The sequence below is a fragment of the Mustela nigripes genome, chromosome 7 (assembly GCF_022355385.1).
Source record: "Mustela nigripes isolate SB6536 chromosome 7, MUSNIG.SB6536, whole genome shotgun sequence".
Classification (NCBI taxonomy): domain Eukaryota; kingdom Metazoa; phylum Chordata; class Mammalia; order Carnivora; family Mustelidae; genus Mustela; species Mustela nigripes.
This window is the reverse complement of record NC_081563.1, coordinates 36,936,209-36,957,767: the sequence shown is the minus strand read 5'-3', so window position 1 is coordinate 36,957,767 and position 21,559 is coordinate 36,936,209. Positions and strand designations below refer to the sequence as shown.

The following is a 21,559-nucleotide window of genomic DNA, read 5'->3' as shown; positions in this document are numbered from 1 at the left end:
GGTCCTTTCTGCATATTTCACAAGTTCATTTATAAGAGGAATCCTTTTCTTGAGGCAAGACCCGGGGGCTGGACTGAGGATGAGATCTGACAGGATGAGGACAGCCGTGCCTTTGAGAACCTGGCTCTGGGTTGGGGTCTGGGACCCTGGTGTTGTAGCAGGTTTGCCACGTAACTGAGGAAGCCAGGGACCAGAGGGAGAGCGAAGGCCACAGAGGCATGCAGGGCAGAGCCCCAGGAAAGCAGCCCAAGGATGCAAAGTACATCTGTGCAGAGGCCCCAGAGAATTGAGAGAAAACATTAGGGGTAAGTTAATATTTTAACAGCCCAACCTGGGCTGCAGAAGTCAGACACAAAAGGCACAAAAAGTCTAGGAGTACCTTAAGCCAATCAGCAAAGAAGAAAAATCCAGGCCAGGAGTAGAAAAGGAGGGCAAAGAGAACATGATCAAAACTTGCGTCATTCATTATCAGGAAAAGGTGACCAGTCCTCTGGAGAGAAGGGCTATGTGCTTGCGTTAATTAGCAAGTCAGGAGCCATCTTACTTACAGTGCAGGAAAGATTTTCTAAGATAGCTCTACTTTTTACCTCCTAGACAAGTAAGTAAAAGGCTGCTGAGCTGAAGGCAGGGAGGGGGGAGGCGGACACAGGAGCGGTTGTCCCGGAGCTCCTCCTTCTCCATAAAGGAAATAGCAGGCAGGCTCTAGAGGCTCCCTAGTGAAGGCTCTGAGCTCAGAATAGCAATCTAGGCGTTCCAACAACTGAGTAAGAGGAGTTCCAGAAAGAACACAGGAAGGGGAGCATAACTGAAGAAAATGCCCCAGGAACTGGATATCTGGGTCTTTCCTAATCAGGCCCCTAGGTGGGCAGCACAATGGGAGAGAAAAGACCCACTAAGGGGCTTCACCAGGGAATGTCACCGCTCCAAGATAAAGTGGAGATCCCAGAAGCTTCCAGACAGAAGTAAAGCAGCACAACCCATTAATCAGAACAGCACCATACTTCTCAAGAACAAATCTGTGAGCGACAAGGAGATAGATCAATGACTTCCAAACAACAACAGGAAATTATTTTCCTTTTGAATTCTGTATCCAGCCAAACTACCTCAAGGTGAAGGCATAAAAAACAATGCCATTTTCAGACATGCAAAATCCACGCTAGTAGAGGGTGGGCTCTGTGCCAAAGTTTGGGAGTCAAAGCCAAGAAGTGGGGTTGGGGGTCAGGGTATGTGGAACCTGGAGCTCCTGGTGGAAACAGGAGCCACAAGGGCCTCCACGATGGTAGCATGACTGAGCTGTACCCCAGGGCTGAGGGGCAAGCTGGTCTGACTGGAGCAGGAGGAGGGACATTTCCAGGAGAGGCAACTCCTAGGAAAAAAATCAAGCCTAGTAATTTCATCACTTTGCGAGAAGATGCCTAGTAATTTCATCACTTTGTGAGAAGATGCTTTTAGAGTTTAGGGACAAAAGAGAGATTGATACTTAGAAAATTAAGCAAACTAACCAACAAAGAAGCTCTTAAACTGAGGGAAATCAAAAAGCTATAAAGAAGTAAGATGTAATCAGAACCTACTAAGTGACTCAGCTGAAAACAGTATTTACAGAGCCACAAAAAACACTGGCTCCTGGGTATTGATTTAACCAGAGCTGGAACATTTTAACAGATGAACTCTGGGGCCAGGCGCGTGCACACACACACACACACACACACACACGACTCATATGGACTGAATATCTCTGAAAGATACCAAAGACGTGGATAACCACAGCTCCTCGCTGGGGAGCGGCTGGAGGCTGGAGTGGAAGAGAGGATTTTTGAACTGTTGGAATATTTTATTTACCATGTGTATGCATTGCTTCCAAGAAGGTATAAACATCGTGTCAGATTTTGGTCAAATACAAACATCTGAATCAGGGAAAACCAAAGCCACCACACGGACTCAGCCACCGCGTCTAGACAGGAACCACCTGGACAGAGCCCCAGGGCCAGCTGCAAGGACACACAGAGGCTCCCTGTCCCGCACCGCAGACCTCTCACAGCTAGACGGCCTTGCTCTGGAATGGCTCTTCAGGAGCAGCTAAGTGCTACAGCATTCTTAAAAGAAACACAGAAAAAGAGCAAATATTGCACGATTCCCCTTATATGAGGTACCTGGAGTAAGTTACAGAGAAAGAAAATAGAAAAGAAAGGGCTGGGGGAAAAGAGGATGTGGATTAGGCTTTAACGGGCCTGGAGTTTCCCTTTGAGAGGATGAGAAAGTTCTGGGCAGGGTTGGTGGTGAGGGCTGAGTAACAGAGTGAATGCACTTAGTGCTGCTGAACCGTACGCTCGGAACGGGTTAAAACAGTACATTGTAGCTTATGTATATTTTACCACAAGAAAAAAATTAAAAATGGAAAAAAAATTTTAAAGAACCCCAATTTTAGAAACCAATAAAGTCCTTCCAGCTTTAGCTCCTGACAACTAAGCTAGAATTTCATTCCCAGTGGGGAATCCTGAGGCTACATAGAAAACATATCAAATCCTTTCCCTTGGCCACAAATTACCCCAATAAACTAAATCTCCAGGCACTGGCTGCCTACAGGAACTGCGGCTTTTGTTTTTACTTGAGAGCTGGTCTCCCCAGTCTTCGGGTCTGATGGCTGGTGATGGCCTGGAACGCTTTACCTGACCATTGAGTGTTTCCACCAAAGCCAGAGTGTACCCCCAACTTATACCCTCTTTGAGAGACTCCAGGGAAAGACCCGGGCTATGCAGCATCTTGGGATCTGCACAAATGGTTGAGCTACAGTTTCAAGTTGGTATCAAGTTGATATGCAAATGAGGTACTATATGGATGGTCAGAGAGCCAAGGGGGTGGCCCAGCCCTGTGACTTAAAGTCCTGCAAAGGACCAAAGGAAGGAGCTCTGGAGAAAAGCAGCCTGAGCTGCACACCATTTAGGATGAGGTCAGGAACGTGGCGTATGCAGGGTGGGGTGCAATTTTTAGGATTAATCCCCAAGCCATCAATGAGGAATACTGCAACCCGCTAGCGGACACCAAGCATTTCCTACACCTATAATAGACATTCAAGTGAAAGAGGAAAAAATGTAAATTGTTAGCACAGAATGGACTCAGCTCAAGAGGGCATCTAGACTTGAAGTACCATATCAGTTATTTCTTCCCCTGTATGTGCCCAGGGTGTTGGCATTTTGAAAATAATCTTTAAGGTTTTCCCTTTACAATTTCATTTACATTCTTCTACATGTGTTTCCATTTTACTGCAGCAGGGCACAGTGCTGTATAGAACCACTGAAATATTCTGAAGACGTTTAATTATACAGGAAGACATTCGTAACGTTAGATGAGCGAAACGAGATACATAATCATCTGTGTCATGAAATGTCAATTTCATTTCAGGAATACTAAATTTATATGTGGTTGGAAAAGATTCCTCGGGGTTGTGGGCCACAGTTTCTCTGTATGTGTACAGTATTTTTTAAGTATTTAACAAAGTACATTTATCATTATTAAAATAACTTGAGGGGCACCCGGGTGGCTCAGTGGGCTAAAGCCTCTGCCTTCGGCTCAGGTCATGATCCCAGGGTCCTGGGATCAAGCCCTACATGGGGCTCCCTGCTCGGCAGGGAGCCTGCTTCCACCTCTCTCTCTGCCTGCCTCTCTGCCTACTTGTGATCTCTATCTGTTGAATAAATAAATTTAAAAAATAAAATAAAATAACTTGAAAATATATACCTACAGGAACTAAGACCAAGCAGTTTCTAAAATCTTTCAGGAACATTCTCCCTCATGATGTTACATCTCCTTTAGTCTTGCCCAAGTAGGGGGGACTTGTACTTAATGCATGTGAACACCTGTCATTTCTACCCTCTCACCCTCAACTGAGGTATGACTGAAAGATGAATTGACGCCTGGGAGATGCCACGTCCTTTCCCCTGATTCCCCCCTTCAAGGCCAAGTCTATAATCTGAAGGAAACACCACCTTAACATATTAACACTATCTTAGTACTTCTGCTCCTGACATCAGGTTCTCTCTTTCCCTCTATCCTGTTCACAGGTCCAGGCAGGACACAGACCAGCTCTACCCTCCTTACCCCAATGTCCAGATGTTCATTCAGGCAGTTGTTCTTCCAGTAAGGTGCCTGTAAACACCTTCATGAGCAAGGTTGGCTATTTTTATAACTGGTGAGCAGCTGCCTGTGTGGTGATTTGGGGGAAAAACAGATCTCTACTCCTCATGTCTAAAATGACGTCACCAGTGATGTGAATATTTTCCTATGTAAATTACTTTATCAAGGTCTTTTCTTCCTTTGGAAGGGAGAGGGCGCCATGATGGCATTGGGCCACCACGGAAAAGTGGGGGGTGGGTGTGGAAGCAATGGAAGAAATAAGAGGGGAAAACTCCACTGCCTTAAGTGCGCACACACCTTAGCGTACACCTTCAACCAGAACGGGTCTTGTTTTAGGGTCAAAGACCAGACACTTGACTAACACTTGTTTTCAGAATGGAGCGTTTGGGAGTATAAGTGTAGGGTCTGCCTGATGTAGAAGAGGAAATGTGGAACCGAGAAAGTCTAAGAAAGTTAAATCACATCCACAATCTTGTCAGTCTCCAACAACCCCCAACGGCTTCCTAGTTAAAGGATACATGATGGTACATAGTGATGTGGGGGCCTCAATTTGGGGACCCCGTCATTTTCAAAATTCATGTGAATTCCAGCCTTTCTTATAACACCTTATACAATAATGGCTCCATGTCCTGACTCGAAATACTTTGTGTTTCTCTCCATAATTCCTCTGACCTCTGCCAATATACACACATCTGTATTTTGTCCATTCCCTTAAATACCTGTGGTCCATACAGGTATTATTAATGGCAACTCCAACAAAATTACAGGCTCATGAATTCTTGATTAAATTCCACACATGGAAAGCCTCACACTAATCTTTAACTCTTTACTGGGAACCAGAGTAGATTTGTTTTAGGGCCCATGAGATGTGAGAACAGAAGACACCGCAGGTGTGCAAATCAACCCCCTGCTTAAGGGTGACAGCTTACTCCCTAGTGACCCTGGACAAGTCACCCTACTCATAGGGACTTCAGGGTCCTCATCTATAAGATATCAAATTCAGGGTCTCCAACATCCTTCTCTCCTGCCAAGAAATTACACAAATATTTATAATCTTGATTAATTCACGATAATGAATCACTATACAGTTCCTGGGTCACCTGAACATGACTTTAATATAGTTGAAAGATATTAGACTCGGTATTGTCCCCCAAGCTACTCCCATCCAAGTACTAACCAGGCCCGACCCTGCTTAGCTTCCGAGATCAGACGAGATCAGGCGCGTTCAGGGTGGTATGGCCGTAGACCAAGCTACTCAATTCAGCACAGCATCCACCATTTATAAGAATTCTGAGCACTATATCTGTTTTATGGCTTAGTTTGGAAGTGTGATAAGATTTTTTCCCCGCTTCAGAATGAGTTTATGAAAATGAAGCTGAATCCATGCAAAAGTATAACCTTTTTTCTAAAGTTCTAAAGATATGACCCAGGTCCCCTTCTGAACTCTGAAGACACAAATCCCAAGATACGCCACTATCTACTTTAAGTTTAAAAACTCTCCAGTTTAGGGTATTTACCCTAAAGATACAAATGTAGTGATCCGAAGGGGCACGTGCACCTGAAAGTTTATAGCAGCAATGTCCACAATAGCCAAACTATGGAAAGAACCTAGATGTCCATCAACAGATGAGTGAATAAAGAAGATGTGGTGTATACACACACACACACACACACACACACACACACACACACACACAATGGAATACTATGCAGCCATCAAAAGAAATGAAATCTTGCCATTTGTGACGACATGGATGGAACTAGAGGGTATTATGCTTAGTGAAATAAGTCAATTGGAGAAAGACAACTGTCATATGATCTCCCTGATATGAGGAAGTAGAGAGGCAACGTGGGGGGTTTGGGGGGTAGGAAAAGAATAAATGAAACAAGATGGGATCGGGAGGGAGACAAACCATAAGAGACTCTTAATCTCACAAAATGAACTGAGGGTTGCTGGGGGTAGGGGGTAGGGAAAGGGTGGTGGGGTTATGGACTTTAGGGAGGGTATGTGCTATGGTGAGTGCTATGAAATGTGTAAACCTGGCAATTCACAGACCTGTACCCCTGGGGCTAATAATACATCATATATTTATAAAAAATTAAAAAATTAAAAAAAAAAAAAAACAAACATCTCTCCAGTTTATGTCCTTTGGTATCATTTCATGGCCCCTTTGAACACACCTGAAGCGCTGGTCATGGAGTCCAAACTCATCTCTTTGGCAAGAAGGCAGCTCACCCATCGTCTCCTGGCTGGCTAGTGGCAGGACCCTTGTTCAGGACTCCCAGCCCAGAGAGTCAGCAGGGTAGTGCTTTCCTCCTAATGATACCTGATGAGCCCAATGTGTCAGCTTTCTGTTTCTTTAAGCCTTTAAACTGTTCCTTAGGGGCACCTGGGTGGCTCAGTGGGCTAAGCGTCTGCCTTCAGCTCAGGACACGATCCCGGAGTCTCAGGATAGAGCCCTGCACGGCTTCCTGCTCAGTGGGGAGTCTGCTTCTCCCTCTGCCCCTCCCCCTGCTCTTGCTCACTCACTCTCTCTCTCTCTCTCTCTCACTCACTCTCTCTCAAATAAATAAAATCTTTAAGAAAAAATAAACTACTTCTTATTCACTATTAAATAGTGATCTCTCATCAGAAGCTGTGTCCATAGCATGGTAAAACATCTGTGTTTTGTAGTTGATGGATTAAAATATGTAGTCAAGTCTCCTGAGTGGTCTCAGCCACTGGCTGAGAATGGCAGCCCGAGAGACCCAGCCCGAGTTTAAATCAACCGGTGGAAAATATGAAATCTGTGTTCTTTACTTTGATGCTAACCAAGCCTATAACTTAGAGAAAAAAAAAAAAAAAAAAGGATGTATCTTGTGGAAGTATGGACACACTCAACTCAAACTGGAGTTGTTAGCCTTGTGGCATCTCTGAGGCAGTTTTCTGAAAAGTAAACAAAATGATTCACCAGAAGACATGACATTGTCTCAGACAGCCACGAGTATCAGGCCAGAGAAAGTGAAAATGTCCCAGATCAAAGAGGGCTCTGCTCGGAGTGGAGGAATCCCACGGAAAAAGGCACTTACTCCAACTGTGTGCCTCTGACCTCGTTTGGAGCTTTCTAGGACCACAGGTCCACTGAACTCCAAAGCTGTACATGCAAGGAGACTCTGACTCAAAACCAAACCAAACACCCAAACCTCTCCTAGCGAAAGAGGAGAGAGCAGAAAATAAAAGAGGGAGTGTGGTGAGGAGAAGCAGCTGGCTGTCTGCAGGATGTTGAAAATACGATGACGCAATCCTCAGGACAACAGATTCTTCCAGATGTACATGCTGACTTGGCTTAGCCCTGCCAACCCTCCCCCGACCAACGCGTTCGGCTGGCCCTTGCCAAAACAGAGTGGAACACGGAGACAGTGACCCAGGTGGCTTAAGGTTTTCTCATTTCCCCAGCCTTTATAGACTTTCCAGCTTTTTCCCACCCCAACAGGCATGATGGCTACGTCAGTGCCACAATCTGCAGAAGCAGGGGATGCTGGGGACAGGTGGAAGAGAGAGGGGGGATAAGGCCTATGAAAGGGATGGGAATGTGTTCAAAGCTCCACGCCCATGGGGTAATTTAGATGTCTCTCTACACCCGGAAAGAAACAGTGTTCCTGGGGTGCCTGGGTGGCTCAGTTATTAAGCAGCTGCCTTCAGCTCAGGTCATGATCCCGGGGTCCTGGATCGACCCCCACATTGGGCTGCCTGCTGTGTGGGAAGTCTGCTTCTTCTTCTCCCATTCCCCCTGCTTGTGTTCCCTCTCTCACTGTGTCTCTCTCTGTGCCAAATAAATAAATAAAATCTTAAAAACAAAAAAACAAAAACAGTGTTTCCACTCACTGGGAAAGCTCTTGAGTTAAGTGGGAGCTTGACATGACTTGCAGGTCGGGGGTGGGGGTTCCCCAGAAGGCAGAGCCTCTGATAATCCAGTTTGAATGGGGCCAAGATCCACATAAAAGAGATCAACCACACAGACTGTCTGCTGTGAATCTGTACTCTAACGGCACCCGGAGGGCTGCTCACACAGAAACCAAAAAGCCGTCTTTCAACTTAGGAGGTTTTTACTTTTGAATCACAAATAACATAACAACATTCAAAAAGGAAAGGAAGAAAGAACACATACCTGAAGGAAGCGATTATTGCTGTAACTTCGTCATCCGGATAAAACTGAGTAATGGCATGATGGGCCCCGACCAACTCCTTCCCATCCTTCCACCAAGAAATAACTGCAATGTCCTGGTACGTAGTAGGTATATTGATGGAGCAATTAAATTTTACATCCTTATGCTCAGAGAGTATTATGTGGCCAATTGTACGATTAAATGCCAGAGGCGGTAGGAGCTTTGACCCAGCAGAGGTCACCCCGCCATGGGCTGCACTCCCTGTAGGCAGTCGTCCAGGCTGAGTTGGTGAAGACATCGTGGCAGGCTGGTACCCAATGGTGTGAGGAAGGGATAACGGCACGTGGTCAGCCTGCAGGCCTCCTGGCAATGGGAGGTCAGGCTTGGTTTCTTCCCTCACCTCTGCCACAGCTGCAAAACAGAAATCTGACTTTTAGCCTTTTTTTTTTTTTTAAGATTTTATTTATTTATTTAGCAGAAGGAGAGAGATCACAAGTAGGCAGAGAGGCAGGCAGAGAGGAGGAAGCAGGCTCCCGGCTGAGCAGAGAGCCAGATGCGGGGCTCAATCCCAGGACCCTGAGACCATGACCTGAGCTGAAGGCAGAGGCTTAACCCACTGAGCCACCCAGGCGTCCCTGACTTTAAGCCTTTTAAATAATGGGGTTTTCCAAATCGGTTCCCAATCTCTAAGGCCACGATAGGAAAGAACTGGGGTATCCTCAGTGTCCTTAGAAAACACAAGCAGAACGTATTTAACACACGTCTGGATGTATATTCTCATTCACAAGCTCATTCATCAGTTTACTTATCTCCTAAAGAATGTTTAAGAACTAGAACTCCCCCCATCAAAAATTGTTTCCTTTTTTTAATTTAATTTTAATTTAATTTCCTTTAATTAATTTAATTTTTATTTTAGCGAGAGAGCACGTGTAAGCATAAGAGAGGCAGGCATGGGGAGGAGCAGAGGGAGAGGGAGAGAATCTTAAGTAGGTTACATGCTCAGCATGGAGCCTGATGCGGGGTTCGATCTCACGAGCCTGAGATCATAATCTGAGCTGAAATCAAGAGTCAGACACTTAACCAACTGAGCCACCCAGGTACCCATTCGAAAATTTACTTTTCTTTTTTTTTTTTTAATTGAGATACAACTGACATATTATATTAGTTTCAGGTACACAACATAGTGATTTGATATTTGTATATATTGCAAAATATTTATCTAGTTAGTTTAGCAGACTACCATCGCAATACAGAGTTATAAAATTTTTTTTCTTGTGATGAGAACTTTAAAGACCTACTCTCTTAGGCAGAGAGTATACAATACAGTATTTTGGCTTTTTTACAATACAATACTGTTAACAATAGTCACCCTACTGTATATTACATCACCAGGACTTAACTTATTTTATAACTGGACCTTTGCACCTTTTGACCATTTTTACCCATTTTTTATAACGGCGACTCCTTCAAAGTCCTTCATACCCAACTCAACAGCATGGCAGGAAGGTGATGGCCCCTGAGATCACTTTTCTCACTGTGCTCCCAGTCACAGACTATGCCACAAATCCAACAGGTGATCTTGCAAAGGCTACTACCGGTTACAAAGACAGGAATTTACGATTCTTGTGCCTCGACGTGACCCATCTACAGGTATGGGGGAAAACATCAGTCATTCTTGACAGTCATTCGTGACTATGGAATGACTTGGAGCTTCCAGTAAAATGCTAGAATGGACCTGGAAATGTTGATTTCATTTGGCCCACAAGTATTTCTAAAAATACTGGCCCACAATAGTAGTTGTTCTGTTTTTCTTTTTCATAGCACTTCTGGAGCACACATTCTCTGCTGGTGATTATGGATTCGAACACGTTGGCCTCAAGTGCTTGAGACAGGCAAAGAATGGGAGATTCACAGGCATTTTGTGAGTAAGTGACTGGGGGTACCCACTCAGTGGCTGTCCCTCTGCCACACTCAGAATGTCACACCCTCCTGGGCTCCTGCGCACGCGCGCGCGTGCGTGTGTGTGTGTGTGTGTGTGTGTGAGTAGGGTGGTCTCTGCTTAGAGCTGTGCCAGATTTAGCAAATAGGAACACAGGACGCTTAGTTAAGCTTGAATTTCAAATAAACAACAAGTAATGTTTAGGATAAGAAGTCAACTAAGCACTTATCTGGCCAATGGAGATACCAACAGGAGATCTGGGGGGCAGATGACAGGATCTGAGAATTTGCTCCTCTGGCTTCCTCCCTGCCAAGTCACTCTAGCCTGTACATCTTCCTCAGCTGAAGGTCACAGCTCCTGTTAGGAAGTCTTCTCTACGTACTCTTTCAACCCAGTTCGGCTCTCGTAGTTGATGCATTTGAGAACTACCTCCAGGGTGAATGCCAGGTTGGAGAAGAAGAGATTTCACTATAAGAAACCGGGGAAAGCTCACTGCTTCCCTTTAGCCTGAGGTCTCAGTGGCTGTGGGAGAGCAGGGGCCCTCTGCAAGCTTTGCAGAAGACTATGTGGGTCAGCCGTAGGCTGGCCTTGAGCCCAGCCATCCAGATGGATGAGTGTGCTGTGATGGGAGCGTTCATTTATTCCAGGGAGTGGAGGTCAGGGCGACTCTGCAGAGAGGGGCCCCTGCCTCTCCTCTCGCCCCTATGCCAGGCAAATCTTATGCGTGAGTGTAGGCCTGGGCTCTTAGCAGGGAACAGCAAAGCTCTGCCTGGGTCCTATCCAGCTCCACCATCTCCTCTGAATTTGGGGATACTTTCTGCAGTTATGAATGCTCTGGCCGTTTCTTTTATGCCTTCAGACCGTTCACAAGAATGCTCTTTTTCTTGAGGCTTTGAAGCACTTACAATTCACCTTTGCCTCTTAAATCAGCAAACTTGTCTATGGTCCTTATGCACTGATATCCATGGGAATGGGAAGTCAGCGGTACGTCTGGATAACTTTGTTTTTCTTGAAACAGAAAGCAAACAAGTGGAGTGGGAGAAGCAAATAATTCTTTGGTTTGTTTAATTTACTTGAAGACATTTAAAATGCTAAGATAAAGGTAACCCAAGTTGGTAGTAGAAAATTCAAATATTTATAGAAACACAAAAAATATAAAATGGAAACCTGTTTTGTAATCCCAACCCTGCAAAATAACCCCTGATTACAGTTGGATACAGTCTTCAGTTTTCTATGAGCTAAGCAGCTCACCGAACAAACTAAAGGGCCAGCCACCCACTCCGATGATGTCAGGAGAGCAAAGCCACCCTGTAATCGCTACGATGGCTGAAAAGATAGCTAAGCTCCATGAGTTGAATTGCCAGGAGTGGGTACAATGATTCAATTCTCAACCAGTACTTACATAGCACTGGGTCTAAGATTTGCTGTGATAGTCTAATGGGGAACAGAAAGGCACTTGCCCCAGAGAGGGAGCAGCAGAGGGACCTAGGAGTTATAGGGAAAATGGGATATAGCTAACTGGGGTGGGAGGGGTTGGTTCTCGACAGTGTCACAGAGGCCTTCCCTGGTCCCTCCCACCCCTGATTACTTAGCCCTCCTCCATTAGTTGCTGGGGCCCCTCCCCTTTGTAACACCTCCTATGATTTCTCATTCAGTTCTTTCTCTCCTATTGGACTGAGAGCCCCAAGAGGCCTTGTAATCACCCTGTAGCCAGTTCATAGATGATGCTCAAAATAGGTGTGTTGAATGAATAAGTAAAGGCATGAATTAAAGGAGGGAGGGGAAGTGGACAGGGTTTCAAGTGGCAGGAATGGTGGGAAACTGAAGAGAAAGAGGAGGCCCTAATAGTTTGGGAACACGTATGTAGTCGTAGGGTGGCATTCCCATGTTCGGACCAAAGTGATCGAGCGAGTAAATACAGGCTGACCGTGGAGAGCCCCGAGTCCTGTCTGAAGCAGCAACCATTCCTGGAAGGTTTCTGAGTAGGGGAGGGGGAAGGTCATAGCCATACTTGACCCTGGCACTGACATCCGGCTGAGTGGGAGCAAGAAGAGCAGGAAGGAGGAGGCCAGGAGGTGGGGAACCTGCCAGGAAGATAGCGAAGACCTAACCAGCAGAGCGGCCAGGAAGCAGGAAGGATGGGGGGAGGCGAGGGGCCAAACTCACTATCGCCACTACCCTGCAACAGAAAGGTCAGTCTGACACCTAGTTCTTAGGAAGGATGTAATCTCAGAACACAGGGGAGTTCTCTGGAGTGGTCATGATTCTGGCTGTTGCAAGAACAGTACAGGCCAGGAGGGGCTTCTGGTTCAGCTTCCTCACAGGGGGATGGCAATAATGGTGCCCCATAGAGTTGCTGTTAGCAAGAAAGGACGAATTCCTATGTCAAGCTCATAGTCAGCACTCAGTAACTGTTAGCTATTAGTCTTTCTTTGTTCCTTTTTTTTTTTTTTTTTAAGATTTTTATTTATTTACTTGAGAGAGAGAGAACAAAGGGAGAGGGAGAAGCAGACCCCCCACTGAGGCAGAGCCTGATGCAAGGCTTGATCCCAGGATCCTGGGATTGATCATGACTAAGGCAGCTGCTTAAGTAACTGAGCCATCCATCCATCCAGCCATCTATCCCTATTTCTTTCTTTCTTTTTCTTTTTTTTTTTTTTTTTAAGATTTTACCCATCATTTATTTGAGAGAGAGAGAAGAGAGCACAAGCGTGGGAGGAAAAGAGGGAGACGGACAAATAGACTTTGCACAGAGCAGGGAGCCCCACAAGGCCAAAATCAAGAGTCAGACACTCAACCAACACAGCCACCCAGGCGCCTCTGTTTCTTACTATTTTCTTATTTTATTGTGAATCACTAAAAACTTGCCACTCTCCAATACCTGAGAGGGGCTGATTTACATGGTTGAGCGCAAGGACTGAACAACTTCTCATGGATGGTAAGGATGGTGAGGTTCCCACTGCACAACTGTGGGGGGCGCTGGTGGGGTTGCCATTCATTTAACGGTCAATGGTGCTTTAGAACTCTGCAGTGCAGACAGGGGGCCCTGAGTGATTACAGATAATGTGAAAAAGAGGCAAAATAACCAATCCCAGGTTTTGGACCCAAGGGCCAGGGCAATGACCAGTCCTAGAGATCATATGTTAAGCTGTTAACTTTTCACTGTTTCAACTACTTCCATGTATAATGCCCCTCCCTCTGTTTTTCCCAGAAAACATAGAAGTGGACCACTTTAAAATTATTGGGGAGGGAGGGAGTTAGGACAGGAGGAGGAGACGAGGCCAACAAGACTTGCTTATAGAACCAACCTTTTAGTCCTCACCAGCTGTGCTCCTGTTAACTCATCCTTAAGACAGCAAAAGGCAACATGACAGCCCGTTAGATGGACATATACTGAAGACAATGTTTAGTGAGCGTGAGAGATTATTAAAGCCCACAGAGACTGAATGATAATTTGGTCATACAGGGAAAAGCTGGCTGCTTCCTGCTGTTATCTGGGTGTAATTCACAAGAAACTTCACGCTCCCCTCTTCCCCTTTCCAGATTGTTTCCTTCTGTGCACTGGATAAGCCAATGAAATGGGAAGTTCAACCATACCTAAGTAACTGCTACTAAGTAGCCTTGGATAACTGGCCTCCCAGACAGGTGGGAGAGTAGCTGTCCAGCTGTTCCAGCAGCTGCACTGCTAGCAGCAGGGGGCCACGCCCACCCAGCCCTGCAGCTGCTGATGGAGCATCCCTGCTGGTTCCTTATCATCACTCAGTCCTTGACCAGATTCTGACATCAGCTTCGTATAGACAGGGATCGTGTCACCATCATGGACGTCCAGTGCTGAGTGCAGGGACAGGCTTATGGGACATGATTAGCAAATATTTATTCATGCAACAAATAAACTGTATAGATACAATGTCCATTGTTTCATGTGGGTTCACCTTGTTTTTCTGAACAAATTTACAGCTTCCTCAGAAGCTGGAGGTGACATGGCCTGAACCCAGCAGGATGTATGACACGGACCCAATGCGCAGTGAACCTCCATGGACTAAATGGGTGTGATGTGGGCAGAGTTCTGAAGGCTGAGCAGGGAAGAGAGTTGGTCCAGGCAGGGACACTCCTGTAGCTGGGAGTGACGGAGATGGGATGCTGGCATGCCTCTGAAGCAGCACCTTTCCACCAACCACACGTAGCCACAGTGAGCCAGACATTTAGGGACCTTAGTTCGGTAGACTCACAATTGGTCAGCCAGGGAATGCTAGCGAGCAGTCTACTTTCTGTGTCATCAACTAACACATCCCACCTTTAAGTCCACAAATATTGGCTGCATGCTTGCTGAGTGTGCATGATGGCAAGTGGGCTGGTTGGTGATTAGTACTGTTCAATGGTTGCCTAGGAAAGTCCCCTGCTACCTGAGATGACCTCAGAAGAGCTCTTTAGCCTCTCTAATCCCCTGCAATGAGTGCCTAGGTGGTAGGACATGACCAGATGTCCAGGGTCTGCTAGAACTTTCTACAGGTTTTGGCTGATGTTGTTGTCATTGGCTAGCATCTGCACCTGGGGCCTGCTGGTCACCTGAAGTAGGATGTCTGAGGCCAGGCCTGGGCCTTGTAAAACTGAGTGGTGGGACTAATCAGAGAGGTCAGTGCATAGGGAACAGCAACACTGGAAGGACAAAATTGGCACCTGCGAATAAGAGGAGAAAAGAAACTTTTGGCTTGTGATGGCCAGAAGCCTCTGGGCTCAAAGGTATTTTTGTAGGGCTGGCTGGTCTCCATAATGCTTTCATAACATGAGCTCCTTTCCTCCTCTCCAAGCCTTGGGACTACAGCCCCCAGGTGGATATAGGAAGCGGAAGCCACTAAAATTGCAGGTCTGGGGTAGTGGGGTGGAATGGGTGCACTGGGCAGCACCCAGGCCTTGGAGGCCCTCTAAACCATGGGAGGATGACTGGGCGGGGTTGGGGGGCAGGGAGGCCTGCGGGAGGAAGAGTGCAGGTTGGTCAGCCCTATTTAATTCAACCCCGCCTTGGGTGTCCGGTGCCATCAATCTGCTTTACAATCCTGGGTGCCCGGAAAGGGAGAGCGGTAGCACCTTAGCCTGAGTGTTGAAATAAGCCCAGGACTCAAGTGCCAACCTGTGGAACCCACTGCCTGGCTTTTTCTATACTTTTTCAAACAACAAAACAGAGGCCTCAAGTGAGCTCCCTGAAGCTCAGTCTCAGAATCAGGAGGCCCAGAGGAGGAGGCAAGAGTGAGGGCTTAGCCTGGAATGCCTGTGGGTTCTTTGCTTCCCACCTGCAAAGCATATGTGGTCAAGGAGAGCAGCGATAGACGGAGGGAAGGATGCCCTCTGCCCAGGAACTAAGGCCGCATATCTGACCTGGCTGGCTGTTGTAGCTTTGCTATCAAGTGGCCCCCCGACAGCTGGAAGAAAGGCCTCCTTCAGCAGTGAGTTTGCAGATTACAAAAGGCTCCCTTTTGTAGCAGCAGTGTCCTGTGTCCCCCTCCAAGAGAAAGGGCCATACCTGGACTGTCTCCCTTCTCCCACCCCCATCCTTCTGGCTGATATCTGAACCATGACCCTGGGCAGCTTGCCTGTCATCTACTTTAAAAACTCTTTCCCCATCCCTGCGACTGGCTGAGGCCAAACATAGAACAAACAGAAACTTTCTACTTTGTTTTGTTTCACTTTATGTCAACGTGAAGGTTTCTCAATTGATAAAGAGCAGCAGCAGCAATACTTAATGAGGGAAAAATTTAAAAACCTTTACCCTGAAATCACTTGACTCAATTGTTCCCAAACTATAAATGGTAAACGTTAGCTTTGCTGAGGTGAATGCACTCCACCATCTGGGAAATGCACTCTACCACTTGGGAAAAGTGACACACACACAAAAAGACCATTCTTGGGATGACACTGACTCCTGAACAGTCCCTTTTGTACCAAGTGCAGCAAAACCCGGCTAGCAGATACTGGGTAGCTGACCGGGGCAGAACAGCCTCTAGCAGGGGCTTCACTGGAAAGCAAGGGGAGTACATGGTTTGGCTGCTTGTGCAGAGGGGTCACAGCTGTGGTGTGACAGCAGAAAAGATGGAATGCCAGCAAAAACCCACTGGCATGCCTGTCCAGAGGGAAGAAAGCAAAGTTGGGTATAAAACATGGTGTGGGCAGATCAGATTTTCCACATGCCCCCCAACGGGCATAGTGTTGCCAGATAAAAAACAAGACGTTCCAGTTACACTTGAATTTCAGATAAGCAATGGATATGCCAGTACACAGAGATCTAGTCAGTCAAATATATGTAACTTAGTATCCTTTAGCTCAAACCAGCTGGAGCCAGAGTGCCAGGGAGTGAGTTCCTGGTTGCCCTCCCATAGGCTGGTCTGCTGGGATGCACAGCAGGGTCAAGAGTGGGTCTGGAGGGGGCAAACAGGGACCCCAGCACATCAAGCAAACTATTCAACCTCTCTGAGCCCCAGCATGGAGGGTGTAGAGGAGCTCAGACCTCTGGGCAACAATGCTGATACCCAGGATACCCAGGATCCCTTCCCCACTCTCCCTGGTATTCCTTCTGGCTTAAGAAAAAAAGCAGAGCCCTGTCTGCACCCTTCCTTCTCGTGCACGCACTTCTTCAATGAAGTTCCAAGGGCCTCAAAGGACTTTAAGTAGCTCCTCGTGATCACCTTTAGCCTGTACCCCACTTCCTGACTTGGGCATTTAACTTTTTCTTGGTAGAAGTGCTTTGTAAATGAAGCTTCCCAAGCGGACGGCACCCCTCAAATCCTTTCTGTAGAGGAACACCAGTTCAACCAGAAAAGAGTTCCAGAATCTGACTGTGACTCCTTATCATTGCCTTCTAACTCTCTAGCATGCCTTCCAAACTAGCAGAACATCGGAATCTCCATAGCAGGTTTTAAAGTTCTGCTGCCTGCTTTTCTTCCAGAGCTTGAGTTTAATGATCAGGGGTACAGTTTGGGTATCAGGACTTAAAAAAAAATACATATCTTCTAGTGATTTTTATGTGTAGCCCCGGTCAGAACCCCCTGCTCTAAGGGAATGGATCCAGTAGCCCAAATCACCTTGGGGAAACGGGCTCTTAAGGATTCCACCTGAGAACCCCACCCAGAAGGCTCAGATTTTAATGCCTGTGGTTGGGGAGCATGCTACCTAGAACTCTGGAGTCAAAGAAGCAATGTTTAGCCCCACCCAGCTCAGCCATTCAGAGACCAGATGACCTTGTGCAAGTCACTTGTCCAAGTGAGATTTAGTCCCCTCATCTGTAACACCTCCTTCTTTCAGAATAGCAGAATACTGCACATAAAATTCCATGTGGTGTCTGGCATGCACAGACATGCAATAAATGGCAGTGAAGATTTTCTTTTTTTAAAGGTTTTATTTATTAATCTGAGAGAGAGAGAGAGTACCAGCAGGGAGAAGAACACAGGGAGAGAGCAGAAGGAGAAGCAGACTCTCTGTTGGGCAGGAAGCCCGACACGGGGCTCAATCCCAGGACCCTGAGATCACGACCTGAGTTGAAGGCAGATGCTTAACCGAATGAGCCACCAGCTCACCCCCAGTTAAGACTTTCATAACATGAAACAAATGATCTGTTGTTTCGAAGGTGCAACTAGTCATGTCTGAACCATCAATGCTGAACATATGGGACTAGTTATGCTGACTTGGACCATTCAACCTCTCGCAGGGAAATATGAACATATGTTTACTTAACTGAGGTTTTTCCTTCTCCTTCCCCTTGGGCAGCATACCAAGTGTCACGGAAGACTGAAGGAACACTTTCTGGCCAAAGTGGTGAAGCAGTTTGTCCCCCGGATATCTGAGGTTGGTTCTCCCCAAGGGCCAGATGTGGTGGCTTTCAGGAGATCTGGCAGAGACTCTCAGGCTCCTAAATTCCTCCATCACGCCATTCCCAACATACACTCTCCAGCCCACCAATACCTTAATGCCTAGTAATAAAAAGCCATTTTCAGGGCGCCTGGGTGGCTCAGTCAGTTGAGTGTCAGACTCTTGATTTTGGCTAGGGTCATGATCTTGGGGCCATGGGTGTTGGACTCTGCAGAAGCATGGGAGTCTCCTTGGGATTCTCTCTCTCCCTCTGTCCCTCCTGCTCATAGGCACGTACACACACGCTCTCTCTCAAATAAATAAAATCTTTAAAAGAAAATAAAAAGCCATTCTTTAAAAAAAAATTATTTCCTTTTAAAATGTGACTTTCTGGGCGCCTGGGTGGCTCAGTGGGTTAAAGCCTCTGCCTTTAGCTCGGATCATGATCCCAGGGTTCTGGGATCAAGCCCCGCATGGGCTTTCTGCTCAGTGGGGAGCCTGCTTCCCCCTCTCTCTCTGCCTGCCTCTCTGCCTACTTGTGATATCTCTCTCTGTCAAATTAAAAAAAAAAAAAATCTTTAAAATGTGACTTTCTGGAACACCAAACAAGTTTGTCAAAGAGAATTCTATAAAAACAGATATACTTTTCCTTACTCATCCAACTAAGTACACATAAAACAGCAGAAACAAACATTAAACAAACAAACAACAGCAACAACAACAACAACTATTCTGAAAAGTAGAGAGAAGGTAGATGAACCCAGCCAGGACTTCAGGATGCTAGCCCACCATGATGATAAATTCTCTGGGTTTCCCTCTGGCTCCATATGTCTCAATTTGGAAATGTTATCAGGAAAAGAACATCACCACCAACCAACCAAACAAACAAAAGCAAAACCCTCAAAAAGCCTTTTTTCCTGAGTCAAAAGATCAGGAAAGGGAGAGCCCATCCATACAGAAAATTTTTTAGAAAATAAACTGTTCTCCTGGGCGCCTCAATCGGTTAAGTGTCTGCCTTCAGCTCAGGTCATGACCCCAGGGTCCTGGGATTAAGTCCCACATTGGGTTCCACATTCAGCAGGGTGCCTGCTTCTCCCTGTGCCCCTCCCCCTGCTCATGTGCACTCTCTCACTCTCAAATAAATAAATAAAGTATTTTTTAAAAAACTGTTCTCCTCCGAGTAAACCACCCAGAAAAACCTATGGTCCCACCCCCACCCATGCTATCAAAGGTTAGGTGGAGAGCCTAGACTTCCACTCCCACCTGGCATTAATGAGGCATCCCTCCCCATCCCCATTAGGGTGGCAGCAGAGAAGGCCTAGTAGATAATCAGGGCTTTCACTGCTGCCAGTGAGGCCATCCCTCTTCTTCCCCTCGTGTCAGTGGAGGTAAGGTGGGGCACAGTCAGGAAGTACTAAGGCACCACATCTCTCCCCAGACAGGAGGTGTCAGTGGAAACCTAATGGGCAGCCAGAACTCCCACCCCACCTCTAACCAGCAGTAACTTACACTCAGATGCCAATGCAGGCTGAAGAGAAAACCTAGAATTCTACCTCCAGCAGGCAGTGAAGAGGCAGCATACCTCTTTGCTAGCCAAAGCAGCTGAGAGGAAACCCAGTGTAACAAAAGATAAAAGAGCCAGAGTCTCATAATATAATACCCCTAAATGTCTAGGTTTCAATAAAACATTCAATCTCAAACGGAAATACCAACGGCAAGGTGACAGAGAATTGTCTGAAAAAGGTTTTATTATTTTTTTAGATTTTATTTAATTATTTGACAGAGAAAGACACAGGAAGAGAGGGAACACAAGGAGGGGAAGCGGGAGTGGGAGGACTTCTACTCGATCCCAGCTCGATCCCAATCGGTGGATCCTAATGACCTGACAGGAAGGCAAACACTTAACCACTGAGCCACCCAGGCACCCTAAAAAAGGTTTTAAAAAAGGAATCATGAAAATACTTCAATGAGCAAGTATGAACAAGAAACTTACGAAAATAGAAGCCTTGACAAGAAAATAAAGTCACAATAAAGAAATAAAAGATATATGTTTTTTTAAATGCAACTTTTTGAACTAAAAAATATAATAACCAAAATTAGAAACTCAATGAGTGGTCTCAATAATGGATGGGAGGGGCAGATGAAAGAATCCGTGAACTGGGGCACCGGGGTGGCTCAGTGGGTTACACCTTTGCCTTGGCTCAGGTCATGATCTTGGGGATCCTGGGATGGAGCCCCGCATCAGGCTCTCTGCTCAGGGGGGAGCCTGCTTCCCCCTCCCTCTCTGCCTGCTTCTCTGCCTGCTTTTGATCTCTCTCAGTCAAATAAATAAGTAAAATCTTAAAAAAAAAAAAAAAAAAGAATCAGTGAACTGGAAGACAGAACCATAGAAAATTATCTAATCTGAACAACAGAAAGAAAAGAGACTGGGAAAAAAAAATGAACAGAGACTCTGGAACCTACAGGACTATTACAAAAGATCTAACATTTGTATTATCACTGTACTGGAAGGAGTGGAGAAAGAAGAGAGCAAGAATGAAAAAGAACTTGAAGAAATAATGCTGAAAGCTTCCTAAACCTTACAAAAAATATAAACCTACAAAATCAAACATCTGAGTTTAAACATCTGAAAATAAACCCAAAAAATATCCACACTAAGATACATCATAGTCAAACTTCTGAACAGTAAAGACAAAGAAAACTTTTTCAAAGCACTGAGATAGAGAGATGGTGTCTCCCCTATAGGGGAAACACAATTCAACTGGCAGTATAATTCATATAAGGAACCACTGAGGACAAAAGGAAGTGGCACGTTTCATAAGTGCTGAAAGGAAAGAACTGTCAACTAAGAATTTTTCAGAAGTGAAGGGGAAACCAAAATATTCCAGATGAAGGAAAACTAAGAATTTGTCATCAGCAGACCTACTCTTAAAAAATAGCTAGAGGAAATTCTCTAAACAGAAAGAAAACAATAAAAGAAGGAAACCTGAATCACAGGAAGCAAGGAAAAAACAGAAAGCAAAAATATTGGTCAATACAATAGACTTTCCTCTTCTTGAGTTTTCTAAATTATGCCTGATGGTTGAAGAATAATTGTAACACCATCTGATATAGTTCTATACATGAGGAAGAAATATAGTTAAGATAATTATGTTTTAAATGGGGAAATAAAGGAACTTAAAAGGAAGTAGGGATTTTATAATTACCTTGAACTGATGAAAGAGCAATGCCTAATATATAATTACATTAAATGTAAATGATCTAAGTATATTAAAATACCAAGATTGGTACAGCAGATTAAAAAAACCTTATCCAGCTATCTGTTGTTTATAAGAAATTCACAGCAAATATAATGATACTGGCAAGTTGAACACAAAGATAGAAAAAAATATACCATGTAACTATTAATCAAAAGAAAGAAGGATACCTACATTGATATCAGATAAAGTAGATTTCAAAGCAGAGAAAATTACCAGAGACAGAAAGGCAAATTATATATGATAAAGA

The 21,559-nt window shown here is 45.5% G+C and overlaps 1 protein-coding gene across 1 annotated transcript in view; it reads right to left on the bottom strand.

The window, feature by feature from the left end:
* Positions 1-21,559, bottom strand: part of MERTK (MER proto-oncogene, tyrosine kinase) — a 112,459-nt gene that overhangs the window by 75,384 nt on the left and 15,516 nt on the right. The window contains exon 2 of the mRNA XM_059405602.1: positions 8,280-8,688. Within this exon, the coding sequence (XP_059261585.1) occupies positions 8,280-8,688 (409 nt within the window). The remainder of the gene's footprint in view (positions 1-8,279; positions 8,689-21,559) is intronic.